The sequence below is a fragment of the Crocodylus porosus genome, unplaced genomic scaffold (genome assembly GCF_001723895.1).
Source record: "Crocodylus porosus isolate Cpor-Errol unplaced genomic scaffold, CroPor_comp1, whole genome shotgun sequence".
Lineage (NCBI taxonomy): Eukaryota > Metazoa > Chordata > Crocodylia > Crocodylidae > Crocodylus > Crocodylus porosus.
Window position 1 is genome coordinate 148,262,434 of NW_017728906.1, and position 21,622 is coordinate 148,284,055.

General features: G+C 41.5%; 1 protein-coding gene across 6 annotated transcripts in view; it reads right to left on the bottom strand.

Moving 5' to 3' along the window:
* Nucleotides 1-21,622, bottom strand: part of ENOX1 (ecto-NOX disulfide-thiol exchanger 1) — a 531,698-nt gene that overhangs the window by 101,655 nt on the left and 408,421 nt on the right. For all 6 annotated transcript variants that reach the window (XM_019529871.1, XM_019529872.1, XM_019529868.1 and 3 more), the window contains one exon: nucleotides 14,751-14,963. In XM_019529871.1, the coding sequence (XP_019385416.1) occupies nucleotides 14,751-14,963 (213 nt within the window). The remainder of the gene's footprint in view (nucleotides 1-14,750; nucleotides 14,964-21,622) is intronic.

The window sequence follows — 21,622 nt, forward strand, 5'->3', positions numbered from 1 at the left end:
TCAGTGAGGACCTAGTCAGGGAACTTCTGGAGGGACTAGACTTGTTCAAATCAGCAGGTCCTGATGATCTCCACCCCAGAGTGCTGAGGGAATTGGCAGAGGTCATTGCAGGACCCCTGGCACAGCTTTATAAGCACTCGTGGTGCTCTGTTGAGGTGCCAGAGAACTGGAAAAAGGCCAATGTGGTCCCCATTTTAAAAAAAGGGAGGAAAGAGGACCCAGGAAACTATAGGCCCGTTAGTCTTACCTCAGTCCTGGGGAAGCTCTTTGAGAAAACTATCCAGGACCACATCTGCGAGAGACCAGCAGGGGAGATTATGCTTAAGGGCAATCAACATAGGTTCATTAGAGGCAGGTCCTGTCAGAGCAACCTGGTTGCCTTCTATGACAAGGTCACAAAAGCCTTGGATGCAGGGGTCGCGGTGGACATAGTCTTTCTGGACTTTAGGAAGGCTTCGACTCTGTTTCTCACCCCATCCTCATTAAAAAATTAGGGAACTGTGGTGTCAACACCTACACAGTCAGATGGGTTGCAAATTGGCTGGAGGGCTGCACCCAGAGAGTGGTGGTGGATGGGTCTTTTTCAACCTGGAGGGATGTGGGCAGTGGGGTCCCCTGGGCTTGGTCCTCCAGCCCGCACTGTTCAACATCTTCATCAGCGACTTGGACGAGGGAGTGAAAAGCACCTTGTTCAAAGTCCCAGATGACACTAAGATGTGGGGAGAAGAGGGCACACTAGAAGAGAGGGACAGGCTACAACTAGATCTGGACAGGTTACAGGGGTGGGCAGATGAGAACAGGATGGGTTTCAATATGGACAAATGCAAGGTGTTGCACCTGGGAAGGAAGAACCAGCAGCATGCCTACAGGCTGGGGAACTCCCTTCTTGTCAGCACAAAGGCAGAAAAGGATCTTGGAGTCACTACTGATTCCAAGATGAACATGGACCGCCAATGTGGGGACATGGTTAGGAAGGCTAACCACACTTTGTCATGCATCCATAGATGCATCATGAGCAGGTCCAAGGAGGTGATCCTCCTCCTCTATGTGACATTGGTCAGGCTACCTATAAACTTGCCAAGGGGGACCAGCAGGCAATGGAAGAGTCCCTGTTCCCCAAGCACTACCAGGAGTAACAAGGAATAATGGCCATAAGTTGACTGACAGTAGATTTAGGCTAGAGATCAGGAGGCACTATTTCACAGTCAGGGCGGCTAGGAGCTGGAACCAACTTTGAAGGGAAGTGGTGCTCGACCCTACCCTGGGGGTCTTCAAAAGGAGGCTAGATAGACACCTAGCCGGGGTTGTTTGACCATAGCATCCTTTCCTGCCCTTAGCAGGGGGTTGGACTTGATGATCTGTTTAGGTCCCTTCCAACCCTACCAACTATGAAACTATATGTTTATACCTGTTGAGGGTCATCTCCTCTGAGTTCCAGTTTCACTTGATTCATTTTTCCTTCAGGGAATGCAGAGACTTGGCCCAACACCAGAACACTTCTGATATTGGTTTGATGCCTACAAATACTGGGGAAATCTACAATGTTCTTTGTCTAGCTACTGACCCTGTCTCACCTACCACACAACACATGACAAGAACCCGAACTCTCAAAAACAGTTAATGATTGATACACATCTTTGTAAAAGTGCTTTGAGCTTTATGGGTGAGCTGTACTGTAGAATACAAGAGCTAAGTATTATTAAGTGTCATTAAATATTCATTGACAAGCATCTGTTGCTAAATACAATGTTCTATAAAATTTTCATTAGCCATATGCAAAGTTGTTTGCTTACAGAGAACATAGGGATTGGCCAAATTTTATTTAAAAAAAAAAACCTGAAAGGGTGCACCCTCCACTCCAAATGCTTTTTTACCCATCAATACAATTCAGTTTGTTTGCAGTCTTCCTAGAAACTTACATTAAGGCTGATAATCAGCTGACCTGTTTCAGGCAAAGGATTATTAGCCTATTGTTTTTCTGCTGATTCATAAACTTGTACTACTGGATGTGTAAGTGTCAGCTAATCCTTAACAACTGCAGTGTTACTGTAACCTACTTTATTATAAGTGGAAGCTTGTATTAAACCTATTAAATGGATGCTTACAGCACTATTCCTCAAGACTGTGGCCATAAAATAAAGCAGCACCAGGTTGTCTTAAATGTAAATTTTAAAAACATCAAGCAGTAAATTTGAGGGGCTAGGCAAACAAAAAGGTGGATCAGGGGATGATCAGGGATACCAGCAGAGGAGAAGACAATGCAGAAGAATGGAAAGCATAGGGATTGAAAAGAAAAGAGATGGGGAGAATGAAAGACATACAGTTTTGTAGCTTGGTAGGCAATAGGAAAACATTTCCTTTCTGCTGTGTTCTTTTTAATAAATTATTTCAACTATATAACTAAGTTAAGGCATCTTGAGATTCTTGTGACAAGAACAAGCTACTTCAATTTTGCTTTACTTAATATTTCATCAATTGTTATGCATACATGAAGGCTTCTTATTCCTTTTCTCCAAAAGTGCATAGCTAACTGAATGCCTCATAATGCCTTTACAACAAAAAGGAATGATGAACAAAACAGAACAAAACACCAGACCATAACAGAATAAAATCCAGTGTGGACTAAACCTGAAAGACAAATCTTTACTACAATAAAAATTCAGAATTCATAACAATAATACCTGGATATTTACAAATAAGGGACACGGAATTAAAGATCCAAATACCCAAGTATTGTGGGTAGAATTAATAAGAATGTAGCAATTTAAGGTATGGACAAACAAGCATTTTAAAAACTTTAAAAGGGGAGGGTGAGATGCTGCTTAGGAGCACACACTCACTATTACAACATACCCCTTAAGTCTGCATGATCCTTTAGTGCAGGGCTCTCCAACTTTTCACTGGCCCTGGCCACATCCCACCCCACCCCACCCTTGCAAGCCACATGCAGAGAATTTAGAAAGATGACAGCAGGTCAGAATATCTTTGACATTATGAATTCCATTTTGAAATCACTCATGGGTAGGCATTTCCACACCTAATATTGCACAGTACCTAAAAAGGATCTCCTGGCACCCCAGATTCACTGCTCAAGTGATAAAAATGAACTAAATAACTCTAACTTTTATCCTGAATGAAACCAAAGTAAGGTTGCACAGGTTTCACTACATTTGTATCATTATAGACCAGCATTCCCAACCAGAGTGCTGCTGGACACTGGTGTGCCATCAGGCACTTTCAGCTGTGCCACAGCATTTTGGCTGGAGCCAACCTCCCACCTGCTGTGGGCAGCCAGACATAGGGGGGGGCATGGCTCCAGCCAGTGCTTAAAATGCCACGCCACCTGCTTCCCACCACTCACTACCCCCATGTCTGTGGAGTTCAGCTGCTCGCCACCCAATCCCCCTGCCTCTCCACACCATTTGGCCACTCACCATCCCAACCTCTGTCTGCAATGTTCAGCCGCTTGCTACCCCATCTCTCCCAGCGCTCGGCCGATGTGGCATGGGGTGGGGGAGGCCATGTAAGTGTGCCGTGGAGTGAAAAACATGCTGCTATAGGTTCATACAGACATAACATCATAACAGCTTCTACTGGTATCACTTAATACTGATACAATTGTTACATAGCTTAGAAAGGTTTGAAAAAAGCATTACAGGTGACACTATCAAAGGAGCCCACCCACAAGGAAAATTTTATGATCAGTGGACCATGTGATTTTGGAATAAGAACTTCAAGGCAGGAGGGATATGCCATCAGCTTGGTCCTGTTCAAAAGCTTGGCTCTTGAGTTCTGAATAAGCTAAAGTCTGCCAATCAATTTGGCAGGAAGCCCAAGAAACAAAGAAATAAGGTAGTCAAGGCTAGCTTTTATAAATGAATAGATTAGAGTCTCCAGGTCAGCTCTGGATAGAAAAGGGTGTATTTCTGGCAATACTCATGAAATGTATTTGGTGGCATAACTGAATAGATTCCAGCATTGAGTCCAAGTCAAAAAATTACACCCTGACCTCTAACATGCGAAATTGACACAGTATTTGAGTGAACTGGCAGAGAAAATGAAAGCTGCGGAATTTTATAATTAATTGAGACTAAAAAAGTGGTGTTTAGTAATTAATGCAGAAACTGATTTACCTTCTACACATTTACATCTTGACGCTTGAGCCCTTTCTCTTTACCCAATACATATTACTGTACAGAGAGAGACAGATGCGATTGTCATCAGCTGAACAGGGAAGGCAACCATAAAAGTTAGAAATATCACCCTTGGGAAGCGTGTAGATAATGCAAAGTATGGAACCTAACGTAAAATATACTGGAGTTGGTTAATCAATTAGACAAACTGTAACATAAATTAATGTCATGGTACACATATACAGTGCAGACTTGCATCTTACTGGCAGTGCAACATAATGCATTTACCACAAGTCACCAGAAGTCTTGGTTTGCAGAAAACAGGGGAAAAAGACTAGTTGCTTCAACTCAGACTACCCTACCACTGCAAATTTATTACTTCATTCTTGATTCACAATCATTAAATTTCCTTTGGGATAAAGTCAATCCATGGGGAAGGGAATTGCCAGAGGAGTCTACTACCCTGTGAGAAACATGTGAGGGGCTAAATAAATGGAAATTCTTCCTGGAGCCATCTGTGGAGCTCTTCCCAAACTGTTTTGTCACTAGGTAAATAGATATATTTGCTCGTGGAAAGAATAAGCTATGGTTACCTATTTCCAAAGTTCCAGAAATCTCAAAGGATCAATAAGGGTGCTGTTACAGGTTACCATTAAACTGTGGAATGTTAGATGAGTTAGCAGAGTGTCACAGCAGTCACAGGTTGATAATGTCATCTCAGACATACACAACTGTGACTTGACACTAGAGGACCTGGTGTGCATGGGCTTGGACTGGAGCCAGGTCTCTATCCCTCCTCTGGGGTGGGAGAGGAGAGGGAGAATAGCATATAACTCGGAGGTGGAGAAACGAAGCATGGGGTCTGTGGCTTCTTTCCTTGGCAATAGCAGGAGAAGAGCTGGAGCTATGGGTGGAAGGAAAGAAATCTTGAAAAACTGTTTGCAGTGAAGGGAGGTGGGGGTACTAGTAAAAAGAAAGGAGTGAGAGAATTAAAAAATTCAAGGATCAAAATCTTGCATGTGACTCAAAGAACTGGTGCTAGCTCCTACTCTGGCGGTCTTTAAGAGGAGGCTAGATGAATACCTTGCTGGGCTCATTTGACCCCCGTACTTTTTCCTGCCATAGCAGGGGGTCAGACTTGATGATCTGCTCAGGTCCCTTCTGACCCTACCAACTAGGACTGGGTCAGGGGAAGGGGGAACTAGATTAGGGGCAGCAGGGTTTGTGCTGACTGAGATGGGTGGTGGGCAGGGGCTGTCCAGGCCTACAGGGCTGGGAGAGAAGGCCTGCTCCAAGGAGCCTTGCAGAGCCACTTTCAGCTCCTCTGAACCTACTTTGGCATGGGGTCACCCATGTCATGCTCCTGCTCCAGACAGTAGTACATGTCAATTCACCCACTATGGAGGTTACAAGTGGTTAATTGAATTTCTCCCATGCTACCTCATTAGGATAGCTTGTCACATTTAGCTTTAGTTTCACCTGCTTGAGTGGTGAATTATACTATTATTTGAACTTTTCTTTTATATTCAGCCTTATTTAACCATTGTTTAACTTTTTGTATAGCCTCATTATTATTTGAACTGTTCTTTTGCATTTTGTGTCTGCACTATCAGCTAGCCTTGAGCTCACTTTCATAGGGAACTTATGGTCCAGTGTTATCAACATAGGCGGGTATAATGTAAGCCTAGCTACTAGCACAAATTAACTGACCTTGGCACTAACTGACTAAAATAGAAGAAAGAAATGATTGAATATGTTAATGAAAAGCTATGGGACAGTGGGACGGTGCCCAACTGCAGAGCCCTTAGAATTTCCAGAGTTGGTGGACAAACTGAATTAGGAGTCCAGGGCATGCCTAAATTCAGACACCAGTAAAAGACCAAATTAAGATGTGTGCACGTGGTGGGCTTGTTGGAACAAAAGAATATGCTGACAGAATAAAAACCATGAACACTATGATCATCACAGGGAAATCAATCAATGGTACCCAGAAATGAAGAGTCATCAGAGGACTAAAATTAAAGAAAAAACATAAAAGGGGGGCAACAAGGAAGTTCGATGTGTGTAATTCTTCAACATCTGCACTGAAAAACAGCCATTACACACAGATAACCACTCTCTACTTCCAGGAACCTATTCTGTGAAGTGGAGTAGCATCTGGGATTGGGTGAGACCACTTAACTGTTTTTCTCTCTATGTAGAAACTATTAATACACTTAATGTGTTAAATGAGTTAGGTTTTAATTAAGTTGAATAGTGTGAGGTGTATTTTATATTCACTCTGAGTTGATCCTTTAGCACCATGGGTACGTAACAATCTGGCTGCCAGTTCCATGCTCCATAGTAATCACACCAGGGCAGAGTTGAGAATCAGCACACTTGTTGCATGGTGCAGACCACAGCACTTACACCAGGGCTCAGAACTGAGAACCAGAATGCTGACAGCTCAGTACAGACCTCATCACTCACACCAGGGCAGAGCTGAGGACCAGCATGCTCACTGCATGGCACAGAACATACTGTTTGACTGGGCCAGTACTAACACCCCCAGGTGATAGAGGAGGGTTGAAAGTTCACTCATGGAGCAAGCATGCGGGGGTGGGGGAGAAAGAGGGGAGATGGGGATGGTTGGAAGGCCAGGAGTGGTACTACCTAGGATGCTGGAGGACTGCAAATTGAGTGCTTTATTTTTGCAGAGCAAACTATTAACATTTTACCTCAACCTGTGTAGAACAGATCAAAAATAACCCTCATTCCAAGTGGTGTAACTTTAAAATGCTTAGAGGCTACTTGGAATGAGTTACAACTTTTAATGCATGAATGCTTCTCTTCTAAGTGCCTTTAGAATGGTCTAAAGGTAACTTGTTAAATGCCACCTAAGAAACAAATGGCCTCTGCATAGAAGTCCTGGCCCCCTAGTGTCTATTGGTTTCCTGGAAGCAAAGCTTCAGTAGAAACCAGCAGACTACAGAAGCCCTCAAGACCACTCTTTAAAGGAAAATCTGCACCTCAGAAAGGGCTATCTGGGAAAGGACATATTAAACCAAGTTGTACTACATTTCTTGGCAATCTCTGAGGTGCCAACAAGAAATGATGTACATCCCTTAGACTGTCCTACACCTAATAGAAATCTGCCCACTTACTGCCATGAGCCTTACCAGTTTGCATCCCCAACCACAGGATAAAGTTCAGCTTTGCAGAGTTATTAGCAGGGTTCTGGGGAGAAGGATGCTGCCTTACAGCTACTAGTCCATCCACATTGTGCATGGGAAAGGTGAGAATTGAGCATGAATCCCTTGTCTCTGCATGGATCTAAGTGGACCTCATTAATCAGCTCTAATAAAATTGAGATTAGGACATTTTCTTGCAGACAACATACCGCCAAATAAGATAGTTTGTTTCTGGAAGGCCGAACACAGAGAAAAAAATCTTTCCAGAGTCACGGCCTAGAGCTGGCTTTTTCATGAAGATAATATGCTGCCAGTGTTTACTCTTTCACAGCCATTGTGCTCAGTCAAAAACTGCTTCCAAATTAAGAGTGAAAAGGTTAACTCTGGACTGCTGCCTTCCTGCTTGCTGACACGGACAGAGAAGCTGGCAGCCAACTTGAACCTTCTTGCTTTTGCTTTAGCAAAGAAAATCTGATTCCATGCTTAAGATATGCACCCCACTTTTGGAGGGCTGTTTTTTTTTGGTGAAAAAAGTTGTGTGTGGTATGTGAGTAAATACAGCATTACAGGGTATCTCAGATCATTTAAATTGTTCCCATCCATTTTACACATGCACACACAAAAATCTAGATACTAAAAATCTGCCTCTCCCTACATCCCCCAGACTCACTGATTTCAGCTGTACTAGTCAAAGTTTTTTGATCAGTCAACAAGAGGTTGAGAGACAGGCAGTGGCATTACCAGAATTTTACAGGAGCATAGTTTCTTTTCCAGGTTATAATAAATAGATTAAATTCATATAAATGGAGGGGGAAAGGGGAAGAGCGAGGGACCCTATACACATTCCACAGCCATAAATTATAATCCCTCTCTTACCTCCAGAAAATCTTCTAGTTCACTATCTATGTGCCAACACTGTTTTTTTTTTTAATCTTGCTTTTCTTTTAATAAGAAACACGATGAGGAAAAGCGAAACAAGGAACATCATGGGGATACTGAAACTTCCACATGGCTCAGAATTTAGAAGACGACATGCACAATGCTTGTTCGAAGCATTTATATTAATAATTAATAACATATACTTCTAGAAATTTAAAAACTCTTCTTGTTATACTATGAAACTACAGAATGTACACAAATAAAACACAGCTCAGTATGTCCTACAAGGGATTGCCAAAGAAATCTGTCTAAAAATAAACTTAGGAAATCTTTTAAGATGTGAAATGTGGTTTAATTCACAACAAAGGAACTGTCAGCCCAGTGTAACAACAGACTTTGGCACAATGCCCTGTGATAAATCACTTGAACTTAACAAGACCACTATACCTACATGTCATTTCTCAGCAAACAGGAATCTGACATCAGGCCAACATAATACAGTAGGGCAGATACAAATGTATAGTACTTTCTCTTTCAATGCTAGCATCTTGTATTAAGAAAAATACATCATGGACCATATACCAAGTCATGAAAAAAAATAAAGATTTGGTAGATGCCACTTACTTTACCATGTTGACTATATTATGGTTTGACTTCAATTAACTGCTCTCCTTAATAACTGAAAATAATGTTTTTTGGGTCAGTTTTAAGAATAGTTGTGAAGATACTGCAAGGAGGAACAATTATTTTTGTGTCCTTATCTCATAAGAGCTCCCTCATGAAGCCCTGTGTGGAAAAGGCATCAAAATGTATTTGGACTCTGTGTCTCAGTAAGTGAAGTAACTCTCAAAGGTAATATGCTCTAATATGTTCACCCCTGGAGGAAGTCTAGTGGTCTGAGGGCTGCTTTTGACCACCCGCATGCTCAGCAACAAGAGTCCTCCAACAGAGCAAATGCAAAAGTAAAATTTATTCAAATTCTCCAAATACAAATACTGGTAGCACATAATAACATATCTAGATAAGCCTGTAGGGCCTACCATGTATCAATTTAACAAAACATTTGATCAGAGTGAAACAAAAGCCACAAAGGCAATGTGGTTGGTCATAGTGTGGTCAAGCTAGAACATACTGGGCTTCACTAACCAAGATCGGATTGAGCTAGGCTCTCCTAGAATTTCTCACTTATGTCTTATTTAGTTGGATGGGCCCTGAGGGCATCTGTGATGTCCCCCTAGTGATCATCTTAATCCTGACCTGCTTGCCCATTCCAGCCTCTTAGGTTTTCACCATGCTGCCTCGCCTGTCATGCCTTGATGGTAACAATAAAGAGAGGAGGCTGCCCTCAGAGGCTGGTAAGCTCTGGATGCTCTTCCTATTCTCTTTTCTTCCTTAATTTCTACTTGGCCTGCCTGATTTTGGCCTCCACCCCCTGATGACCTCAGACTCTTGGCCTGGAACTCTGACCCCTCTAAACACTGGTCCCCCCTGTGGGGGTCTGATCCTTCTGGACACTGGCTCTTTTTGAGGGGCTCAGACCCTTCTTCATTGTCTTAAAGGGTTCAAATTGTGGCCTCCATTCACTCCTACAGCCGTGCACATGCTTCACAGATGTTATTCTGTCAACGTTTTGGTCTTCCTGTAGAGACCCCATTCCTCTTGGTTTTAGCCCACTGTTATTATGGCTGCAGGTCTCCAGTCCTGGACCTCTTGTTCTGGCCCAGCTATTTTGGCTTTAGGCCTTCACTTTTGGTAATGCTAGGCTGAAGGCTGTCTGCACTTTTCACCTGCCAATGTTGTCCTCTCCAGCTCAGGCTCTGACCCTCTTGGCCTCAGCCTGTCTCTGTTCTATTCTCTGGGCCCTTGGCCTGACAAGGCTGCTCTATACTGGGTGCCCCTCTGGTGCCCCTGTGGTCTCCTTACCACCCTGGTAGCCACAACCTGGTTCTCTGGCCTTCTTCCAGCTACAATTCACTCATAAGCCCCCTCCTGTGTCTCTCAGGGTTCCAGCAAACTTTTGCCCTTTAGCTGATGGCTTTTGCAGCTTCCTCAGCAATCTATATTGCTGGGGTTTCCCCCCTGTTGCAACCCATGCCAGCAGGAGTTGTGTTCTCAGCAGGAGTCAGGGCTGACTGAGCACTGTGGTTGAGAGGCTAGGCTTTTAGTAGGCTAGGCTCCACCTTTTTGAGCTTTTTCCTTGTCCAGCAGTTTCTAAATAGCCCAGTACTGGGCTTGTTCTCACATGTTGTAGTTAAAACCCTGAGCTGTTCTCTCCCCTGCTGCACTTTAACCCCTTGTGGCTTCCCCTTTCTTCATGTTGCTCAGTAGCTGGCCCTTGCTCAGCTGCCTACCTAACTGTAGCCCTCCATTGCTGGTTTCCTACTCTCTACGTAGCAAGGGTTATGGTTTTCTCCATCTCTCATTTCCTTTTATACTACTTCCCTGAGCCTCAGTTATGCTGACCTGGCCTATTTTAAACTTAATACAGCCTGAGGCCTACAAAAACTTCTACAATGCAAGTTAAAAGGATTCAAACTTAGGATTATAGAAAAGTAGGGCTGGAAGAGACTTCATGAAATCACCTTATCTAGCTCCTGCTCAAGACAGGACCATCCCTTGCTAAATATCCCAGCTAAATGTCTGTCTAACTTGCTCTTGAAAATTTCCAGGGATGGAAATTCCAAAGCCTCCGTGGTTAGCCTGTTTCAATGTTTCACCACCCTTATAGGAAATTCCTCCTAATCTCTGGCCTAGATCTCTTCTGCTGCAATTTGAGGCCATTGCTCCTTCTCCTGTGCATCACAGCCACAGAGAAAAGTATATCCCCACTTAGACAAGCTATATATGTAGGGTCTGGCCCTCTATTTATAAAGAATAAGAAACACTGACTTTTAGGAGTGCAGGCATCATAATGTGGGTATAACCACTGAAACCTTGTTGAAGGTTATGGTCTAGTTCTGTACAGTATTCAGCATGTCCTTAACTCCATCCCTGGTCTACAAAACACTTAAGCATGTGCATTGACCTCAGTGGGACTTCAGCATATGCTCAAATGCTCCAAGGCTTGATTCAACCAGGTGTTAAGTGCCCTGAACTCCTAGCTGAGTCAACAACTTGCAGGATTCAGATGAATAGGGGCAATTTGGGGCCTTGGATTGAAAAACTTATAGGTCAGGCTTATCATTTACTGGAAGACATCATGCATATTTAGTAACCCACACTGAACAAAGCATAGAATAATAATGCAAAGTCTTTAGGTGATATCCAGATCCCAAAGAATCCAACAGTAAACCTCAACTGACTTCAGTGATGCTAGGATAACATAGTGTGCTAGAAAGAAAGGATCCCAAGGTTGATAAAAACACAAAGGAAGAAGCCATCAGAAACACAAGAGGTTGAGATTATAGATGACATTGTTATACAGCAGCATACAAACAAGGAAGGAGGAATAGTAAAATACAGAGCAAATGCATGGAATCTTTCATCTTACAAGACGGCAAAAATGTATTTAAAAATATGAGATGGAAAATGGGGAGGGCAAAAAACAAACAAACAAGCCAGAGCTCCAGTTGAGGTTTATTCAAAATTTATGAGTGAAAAACTGCCCAATAAAATCCAGAATAAATATGCTACTCAAACATGGCTAAATGGAGCATAAGGGTCCTTAAAAAATATATCAAGGTAAAAAAGAACTCCGCCCCCCCAGAGAACAGTAAACTTAATGACTGTTTTTATTTGCATTATGGAGGCACTTCATGACAACAACTGATATCAGGGCCCCTTTGCGCTAACCCTGTACACTACATGAGACTGTCTTGGTGTTGTAAATAGCTTAAAATCTAAATAAGGCCACCTACAAAAGAAGTCTATGCTATAAGGAGCAAAACCATTGAAGCATTGGAGTGAACACAGCTCGTTAAATTCTCAATTTTTGTGTAGTTAAAAAATCCATTTTTTATTATCGCTCTAGCTATCATTTATTAAACACAAGTTTTAGGATTTATAGGCTTCAGGGAGGAAAGCATGGTTTTAGGAGGAGATAAAAGGGAGTGGGTAGAAAATTTAGAAGGGAGTGCCAGGTGCATCAGTCCAATGGAATGACACAAGTGTGCCTCCCAACACAAATCTCCAGGAAAAACCCTGTATTGTAAAAAGTGTTTTACATCTGGAAAAACTACTAATCTAAAATAAAAGCAAGCAAATAGCTATTTTTCTCTTGCTTTATCCTTTTAATAACTGAAAAAGTCACATGAAAAACTATGACCATCTGTAGTATATAAAGCAGGGGCAGTAAACTGGTGGAGTGACAGCTATTAAACAGTTTATTTTGATGATTTCACTGGCATAAGCAGTCAGATAATTAGTTCATGTACTAAGCACTTGACTCAAATTCTGGTAATCTTCTAAGTACATGAAGATAGAAATTTGTAGCAGGGACTTCAATACCTGTAGGCCTTTTGTAGCTGAGCCATAAGCTGAAATGTTCAGGTCACACTAAACCTCATTAATAGGACAGTATTTTATATTGAGACCCACATGTAGTCTGTGTGTGTTCTGAACATGTGCACTTTTAGCCATCTTTCCTTTCTTTACTGCATTACTCATTTTCCCCTCTTATGTTGATATTTTTAAGTAATCTTCAATTTGTTCTTTTATGCTTCTCTCTGTGGAAAGGGTAACTATTATACCTGAGGTTATTTCACATATATGTGTGTACACACACACACACACATATATGGGATATGTATGTGTTTTTGTATATACACACACAGAGTACATAGGCTGCACTTCACTTTATATGCATACATACATACATAAGAATGGCATTTTTATAGCTAAAAATGGCATATAAGTGAAATGCAGTCTATCTGTTCATAAGACACATTAATGCTAATATGGGGTGGGGGTCTGTGGTGTTGAGAAAGTAACACCTTGCAGCATATGGCAAGCACATACACTTTGTGTTTATTTATATAAGTATGGGGATTGTGACATCTTTTACCCAGACTCTCTCTTCACTGACTTTCCCCTGAGAAACAGACCTGCCAGGGGGATATCTCCCTCCAGGGCATTATTAAGAGTTTGTTGGTCTTGCCTAACTAAGTCTCACATTTGAGGGTCAGCCCTGGGTTTGAAGATCACAACTCTATACATAATAAGAGCTAACCAGACAATAAGACTGAAAGACTGACCCAAAACTACAGGGCTCTCAGTTTCCAAGTGACAGATATTCCACAACAGTTGGTATGAACTGGGATAATTTAAATGCATTTAACTGAGGTTCTAATTGCTGACAATAAGAGATTTTTTGACAGTGCTAAACAAGTCATTTTTAAGTATTAGACTTGGTTGTTATACACATAAGTACTGACACCCTGGTATGCACTGAACAGTAGGACCATTTGTGATACTCACATTCCTCCTCATACTGATTTTCAGTCACAGAGGTGAAAGAAGAATTTCCTGTCCCAATATGAATATTAATTGACCTTGAAAACTTACCAATTGAACATGTGTCCTCAGATAACAAATCCCTTTGTCTTTTAGCATAGCTTTTTGGAGATAACCCACAGTGTTTACTAAGTTACATTTTAAACAGAGGTCTGCTATTAATTTTAACGTAAACATCAAAGGCACAAAAGGACACTAAAGTGAAACATGCAGATTAACCTCATTCTGGTAAAACGTCTTAATTTTTTTGCCTTGCCTGTTTATAAAGGGCCTACCCTTTTGACTATTATATGGCTCACTCTTTGGTTTGCATGTGGTAATTAGAAACTAGCCTCTTTTTCACCAGTTTGGGTGAGAGATTTAATGAATCAAACCAGGTCTGTAGAGATGTTAGACATATTAAAAGCCTGCATAAATGAAGCACATTATTTGGAGAAGAAAAAAAAAAAAAGAAGAGCCTAGGCAATTATACTGATTATTGTTTTATGAGGAAACCCCATTAAGGTAACTTCATTGATTATACTTCTGTGCTAAGAAAAAATTGCCAACACTAAATATTTAAGGCACTTTATCTGCCAAATGAACACTGGCAGAATATCAGCCAAGCACTCATGCTGCCAGCAGTAGTGCAGTATGTTCTTTTACTGTGAGGGTGGCCTCAGAGCACTATTAATAACTCCCTAAAACTTGTTCATTTCTATAACTTACTTTTACTTAACCACTGCCCAAAAATGTATTTTAATTGTTCTCTAATTCTGTAATTACAAAAGGATGGTTAGAATTCCTTATATCTACCAGTTACAAATTAGAAATGACTGCTCTCCAGACAAAGTGTGATCTCTGTTCCAGATCATGGAGGCATTTGGTTCATTTCCTGAAGAGTTATGGAGCCTACAGTATGTCTTAGTCTAGAAATAAAAAAACTACTGAAACTTTGCTCACCTTGAGACATAAGCTCTTAGGAATGGTCCTTGTTCCTCCAAATTGCCATAGAGTATGAAATAGGATATGAAAGTAGGATGTGACATTATTGTATCTACTTACCCCCAAATAAACAAAAAACACTACCACCACTACCACCATCACTACAACACTGGACAGAAAAGGGGTTACTTACATTGTGTGAGGATCCCTGTTAAGGCATTTTTAAAACTCTCCTTGGCTTGTTCCATTTCTTGCTCATGGGCTGCTTTTTCATTCATGAGGCGGCGGACGTGACTATTTGCTGACTGCACCATTGAATAGAATTGGTTTGCAGAGCGACGATTCACCTCGCCTCGCTCAATCCAGGTAAGTAGTACTGTGATGGCCTCAGAAAATTTGCTATCATCTAAAACAGTCAAACCACAGGTTTAAACTGACGGCATAAATATCCTAGTACAAATACATTTTCTGCTCTATGTCACATTAAAATCACCATAAATAATGTTTACACTGTATCATATTGGGCTTCACTTTTTTTGGTCTGTTGCTCCATCAGGGGAATGGAGTTGAAGTTATCATGTGAAGCTCCATAAACTGCCTCTCTGATCCTTTCTTCTGTTTTTTTTAATGTTTTTCTCTTTCAAAAAAAAATGTGACTTGAATCCTTGCTTATGCTAAGGCCCCTTTATGCTGCACTGGCAACATAAAGTGATCTTGAAAATGGATTAAGCACATTTTAAGGGGCCTTCACACTTCCAGGGCATGAGTATAAATGAAAACCTGGTCTTGTCTCTCTGTTAGTGGAAGGATCTGGTTTGGTCATACTTGTGTCAACTGATTTCATGAAAATTATATTCCTTTTAATCACACAATGACTGAACTCAAATGAAAACACACAGATTAATTAGGATAGCCATTTAAACAGTTGCCTTTTTAAGAGGAGCTCCAAGCCATTATTCTGATTATTGTTTTATGAGGCAACCCTATTAAGTAAATTAATTGATCATATTTCTGTCCAAGTTGTTCAGCAGAATTCCATGGCAAGATTCTGCAGAAACAGTTAATACATGAATTACAAAACTCATCTATATACTGTTCCAACAGTGCAATACCTTCTGATTGAATAATGTTTTAACTTGCAAATTTTGTAGTTTAATTTGAACTGAAACTGAGATAAAATTTCAAATGTTCTTCTGTTCCCCAGTATTATATGAAACAAGCAATTTTTAGCTGCAGAGTAGCAAGAGAAATAATTTGCAGTTTGTATGCCCTTTATTCATCTCACAAAACCCAGTCTCAAAATTGTACAGTTTATTATAAAACACAAAATTAGGGGGAAAAGACTTTTGTTTCTATTTGGAGGAAATGAGGTGGGAATAAGGGTAATACCTAGTACTGAAAAACAGCTAGTAATATGTTATGATTACTTTTGTCACTGAAACCTTGTTTTTGACCAAAAGGGGGAAAAAAAGAGGAATTAGTACTGCAAAATATAAAATAACAGTAGAAACAATTTAAAGCATGTTAGTAGCATTCATATGTTCAAAACACTGTATACACGTTGCTAATTTCACTTTACCAATAACCCTAAATAGGACCTTACTGAATATTACTGTCCCTCTTTCAGAAGTCAAAAACACAGGTTGAAATGACTTGGCCAGGACCACATGGAGAGGCTCATATAGAGCCACAGGACCTGGATACCCATCCCTGTGCTTAGACCACGCTGAAAAATATGGCAACATCTACTATTATGATAGAGAATGGAACACATCTTGCTGGGGACCCAACGATCTGTAAGGCCCCTTCCAGCCACTAATAAACTATGAAACTAGGAAATGCCATTCTCCTTTAAAGAGCCTAATATGATTGGATTATGTGTTACATCTTTCAGGAGGCTCATAGGAAGTGTGGTGTATGGCAAGACTTTTTTGTGATTTTTACTATTCATCCATGCCTGAAAGTCCCAGCAGATCATTATAGATGACTGGTCATACTTTTTCTCCCCCAGGTTGCACACCAGGGAATGACATGTTATATACCACATTGATATGCATGATATGAAACATTCCTTCCAGACAAAGACTACCCTGTTTGAAAACATGTTCATTGGTTGTAGTTAACCCTACAGACCACCTGAGTGCATTTAGCATCATATTAGTGAACAGATGATAAACAGAATGCTACTGTGAAGTGCTGACCACCCTAAGAGCTTTCTTCTCTGGGTTACTGACAAAGTTAAATTGCACTGATTATCCTCAACCAATGTCTATCTGAGGTCACAGAGAGTGACTGTGATAATGAAATAATTTAGGTTGCAAATTTACATCTCCATTTCATCAAACTGGATTCCTTGGTATCCCTTGTCATCTATGAGCTATGATAGGAACCTTTATAAAACTAATATCTAACACTAAAACCAACTGGATGGAAGAGAGAACAGAAAGCAAGGAGGAAAGCATCCTGATGAAGGGAAAGGACCTTGTAATTATTTCAGACTTTCAAGTAACATACAACTTTCTGCAGTGGTTTGTAATTAGTTGTTACCTCACTTCTTTTGGATTCCCAGGTGACAACAGGGACCTGGAGTATTTTCTGTCATGCTGAGTTGTCCTACCATCATGATTCTTACTGCGGCACATGGGCTGAACCACAACAGTTCATGTCCTTGTTACTTCTGCATGATATACTGCACTATCTAGGCATTATCATGTACTACTGGAATTTAGGGGCCCAATTTTAGGCAATCAAGTTTCAAAATGATGGCCTCAATAACATCAAAGTCTTCTGACATTAGAAACCATCTATCTCTGTGCTGACTTGTAAAAACGAACATTTTTAGTTAGGTTGCCCTTATTCTGGAATTATCTATTTTTTCCTATGTACCACAGCCCATGTTTGGCAGAGTACAGGATATTATGTGTGATACAGAGATGCATCTGTGCACTATGGTATTTTAGTCAATGTGGTATTGATTAATAGTGGATGAAGAGTGAGAAGCAGTAGATTTATTAAAATGTATATGGAATTTAATGTTGGAGGTCAGTGAAAGTGTTTAGATAAAACTAGGGACTATTTTAGTTCTGTGGCTATATTGCTGAGTCTTTAGTATAGTTCATTTAAATGTCTGGTCATATTCCCAGAGACTGAGATATATACATAATAAACATTCTAATAAAAACTGACTTCTATAGATCTTTTCAAAGCACCAGGCCAAATTCTACAGCTGTATTAATGCACCCAGAATCCTCCAGTGGCACAGCCCCTCATTGTGTCATTTGGACACTAAACCATCACACGCACTTAATCTTTATCAGGATACATGGAAAATGAAGACATATTGTAAGAACACAAGAAGTCAGATCCTGGAGACTGTACAAAATAAAAACTAACAAAAAAGAATTATAATCATGAGGGGCCTGTTTCCATCACTTGTTTAGTGTGAGTATTTACAAGTATGGTACTCACCATCAATAAACAGAAGAACTGGGTTACAGATTATAACTGGAAAATATCTGGTAGGCCACCTTGTCTATCACACTTTCCACTGCAAAATTTTGGCTTGCAGTTTATTTTTTAATACTTTACCTAATCTTATTTCCTGTGAGGATGCCAACATCTGTTCCTCAAGAGACTGTTGCAACAAAGTCAATTAAACTGTGGAATAGTGGCTGTCACGAACCCATCCTTGTGGTACCACGGAGCCCCAAGTTTTCCCCACTTTTCTGATGCCTGTCCCAAGTTTTGACCAAGGTTTGCCCTGTGATAACTCCTTGTCCCCACAAGCCTCAGTTCCACTGATTTTATACCAGATCTTATAGTTGTAGTAGAAAAATCTCTGCCAGCTCTAGGTGGCCTCCACTTGGACTGTGAGAGAAATTTTTGGTCCCCTTTACATAGAATGGGTTAGCTTGGAATATTACTTGCCCAGAGATCACTCTTTCCCCAGGAAGTCAGTAAGGAGACAAAACAACAAAAAGATGCATTATATAAGAGAAGAGAATAATACAAGAAGAATATCAGTTTGAAGTAGGGGTGTCAAATGATTAAAAAATCTGATCGCAATTAGTTATACAATTAAAAAAATTAGTTGCAATTAATTGTGATTTTATTCGCAGAGCTAAAAACTCAAAACTGTGTGCAGAAAAACTCAAAATTATACAAAATTATGCAAGGTACTTTGTATGGTTGGGGGTGTGGTGTGTGTGAGGGGTGGAATTTGTGAAGTTGTGGGGGGCTGTGGGTGTGTGGGGGGGTTTGGAGTCCCCACATGTCCTGGCAGAATGCAGGGTACTATGGGTCAGGAGTGACGCGCAGCAGCAGGGCTGGGAGGACTGTGGCTTCTGAGTGAGGAGCAGAGGTAGGGCATGGGCATATCACTGCCCCCCCAAAAAAACATATTGCACCCCCCCACACAGGTGTCCTCTTTTTTTTGAAACTGGAAGTATGATAACCCTACACAAATGCAGTCTAGAGGTGTGTAGAGCGCTGCCAAGCAGGTAAGTCTGTGGAGGGGAAGGTGTAGGGGGAGAGGAAAGGGACAGAGGGTAGATCGAGTTCCCCACAGTGATGGAGGGAGTGGGGCGGCAACTGGGGTGAATGGGGTCCTGAGGCCAGGGTGGGTCATGGGACTGAGCTGCAGAAGGCTCATCCAGGGAAGCCTGGGGGGCGGGGGAGGAGGGTGCAGCTCTCTGCCACTGCGTGTACCTTTGGGGGAGGCATGGGTGGCATGTGCCACCTGGATTTGTGCATGAGGCGCCCCCCACCTGCCCAGTGGCAGGAGGCACAACAAAGCACTGCACAGTTCCTGGAGCAAAGGCAGCAGGGCGCAGAGCCCCAGCCCACAGCAGACAGCCCACTTCCACCCTACACACAAATCTGGGGGGCACATACCCCACATGTCTCCTCCACGGGTGTGCGCAGCAGTGGGGAGCTGTGCCTCCCTGCACCCTTGGACAAGCTTCCCATGGCTCCATCCCACAACCCACCCTAGCCCGAGAGCCCCATTCACACCAGCTCCTGCCCCGCTCCTCACCATGGGGGGCCTTGATCTGCCCCCCCCCCCACACTCTCGGAAACTGCAGGCTTTCTTCTGGCTAATGGACCATTTCACTCAGCTGCCTTTGCTATTGTGAAGTTGTTTTTCCCATCACAAGTACATAAAAACTTGAGTGCTCATTCCACCACTTGCCCCTTCTGTCTGAGATTAGAAGTGGAAATGGTCCTCGTCCTAAAACATAACAGCAAGAGATACTTAGCAGTTTTGCCAACTAACTTTTCCTGAAGTATGCATCCCTTAGTTCCTTTGATTAAACCATTTCCAGAATCATAAAGATACATGCAGACAACATAACATAATCTATACAGCGATAAAAGCAACATAAATTGGTAAACGGTTAATATGGGGTTTTCAGTGAGACCATATATGCTATATCAATACAAAAAACCAAGAAAATGTGTATGGCACTCCATGTACCCACAAGATGTGTTGTGGTTTATGACAGTAGCTTAATTAGGATTAATAGGACAAACTTATACATCACTGCATCATGTGCATTTTTTATAAGCTTAAATGCAAGAAAACTTTCTTAAGAGGTCCATTAAACTGTGGAATACAAGTCTTGCAATTCAGTTTAAATGTGATTTTCTTTTTAAGTCATATATCCTGTTAAACTTCAGCGATTCATTCTATATAGTTCATTCTGATTTTTCATGTTACATCCTTTGAATATTTTGGATGATTAGAATGAAGATAACAACTTTCATACAGATAGGGATAGTTAGCCATGTTAGTTTGAAGTAAGGCAGAATGCAGGGTTGGGTAGCAGCTTAGGGCATTTTTATATGTGCTCTCAGTGCCACTCTAATTAAAGCATCCACAGCAGTTCATACCAGTATCCTTGCTTTTCAAAAAGGTGGTGGAGGCACTTTAACTAAAGCTCGTTGAACCAGCTTTAAATAAAGCCCATCAAACAAGCTTTAGTTAAACCATCCCTACCACCATGTTAAAGCACAGGGACACTGATACATGAGACAAGGAAGCTGGCTGGATTGTGCTAAATAGCATACTCCAGCAGACTTGCTTAATCTAGTCTGCTCCAACATGCTGTAATTACAGTACTTCAGAGCAGCTTCCCTACATGTGTACAGCCATCCTTAAAGACTGAATCATTCAGAAAGGCATAAACTATAGCTTACTTCAACACATGTTGTGAATGCATTCATTGCATAGCATGTGACCAAATATGCTTTAGCCTATGAAAGCTTATGCCTTTGTGAACAAGCTGGTCTTTAAGATGCCATCTTGGCTTGCCTTCTTCATATAAATGATGATGCTAATGCACTGTTCTAACTTGTAAACACTCAAAACGCAGGTGATGTTGAGCGTTAAGTAAACGGAATTGAATGGTTTCTTCTCCTTTTATTTGTAGATATCTTGATAGTTACAATTTAACATGTAGAAGAGACTCAATACCTAATTTCGGTAAAGAAACAGACGGAAGTTAAGAGATATGGTAGGTAGCTGCTGCTTACTCCAGATACGACCTCTGAATGTATAGTTTCATAGATTTCATAGACATTAGGGCTGGAAGGGACCTCAGAAGATCGAGTCCAGCCCCCCACCCAAAGGGGAGGAGGTCAGTTGGGGTCATAGGATCCCAGCAGGAAAAGCATCCAATTTGCTCTTCAATGTAGGTGCTTGAACCACCTCCGATAGCAGACCTTGGGGGCTCAGACAGTAAAGAAATTCTTCCTTATGTCCAGCCCGAAACAGTCTTGTAGTAGTTTATGACCGTTCAACCTCATCATCACTTGGAGCACTCTGGTGAACAAAGGTTCCCCCAGATACTGGTGGTCACCCCTGATAAACTTAGAGATGGCCATCAGATCACCCCTGAGCCTACACTTCTCCAGACTAAAGAGCCCCATGGCTCTCAGCCTGCCATTGTAAGGTCTGTTTTCCTGACCTCTGATCATGCATGTGGCTCTTCTCTGGACTCTCTCAAGCTTCTCCACATCCTTTTTGAATTGTGGGGCCCAAAACTGAATGAAGTACTCCAGCTG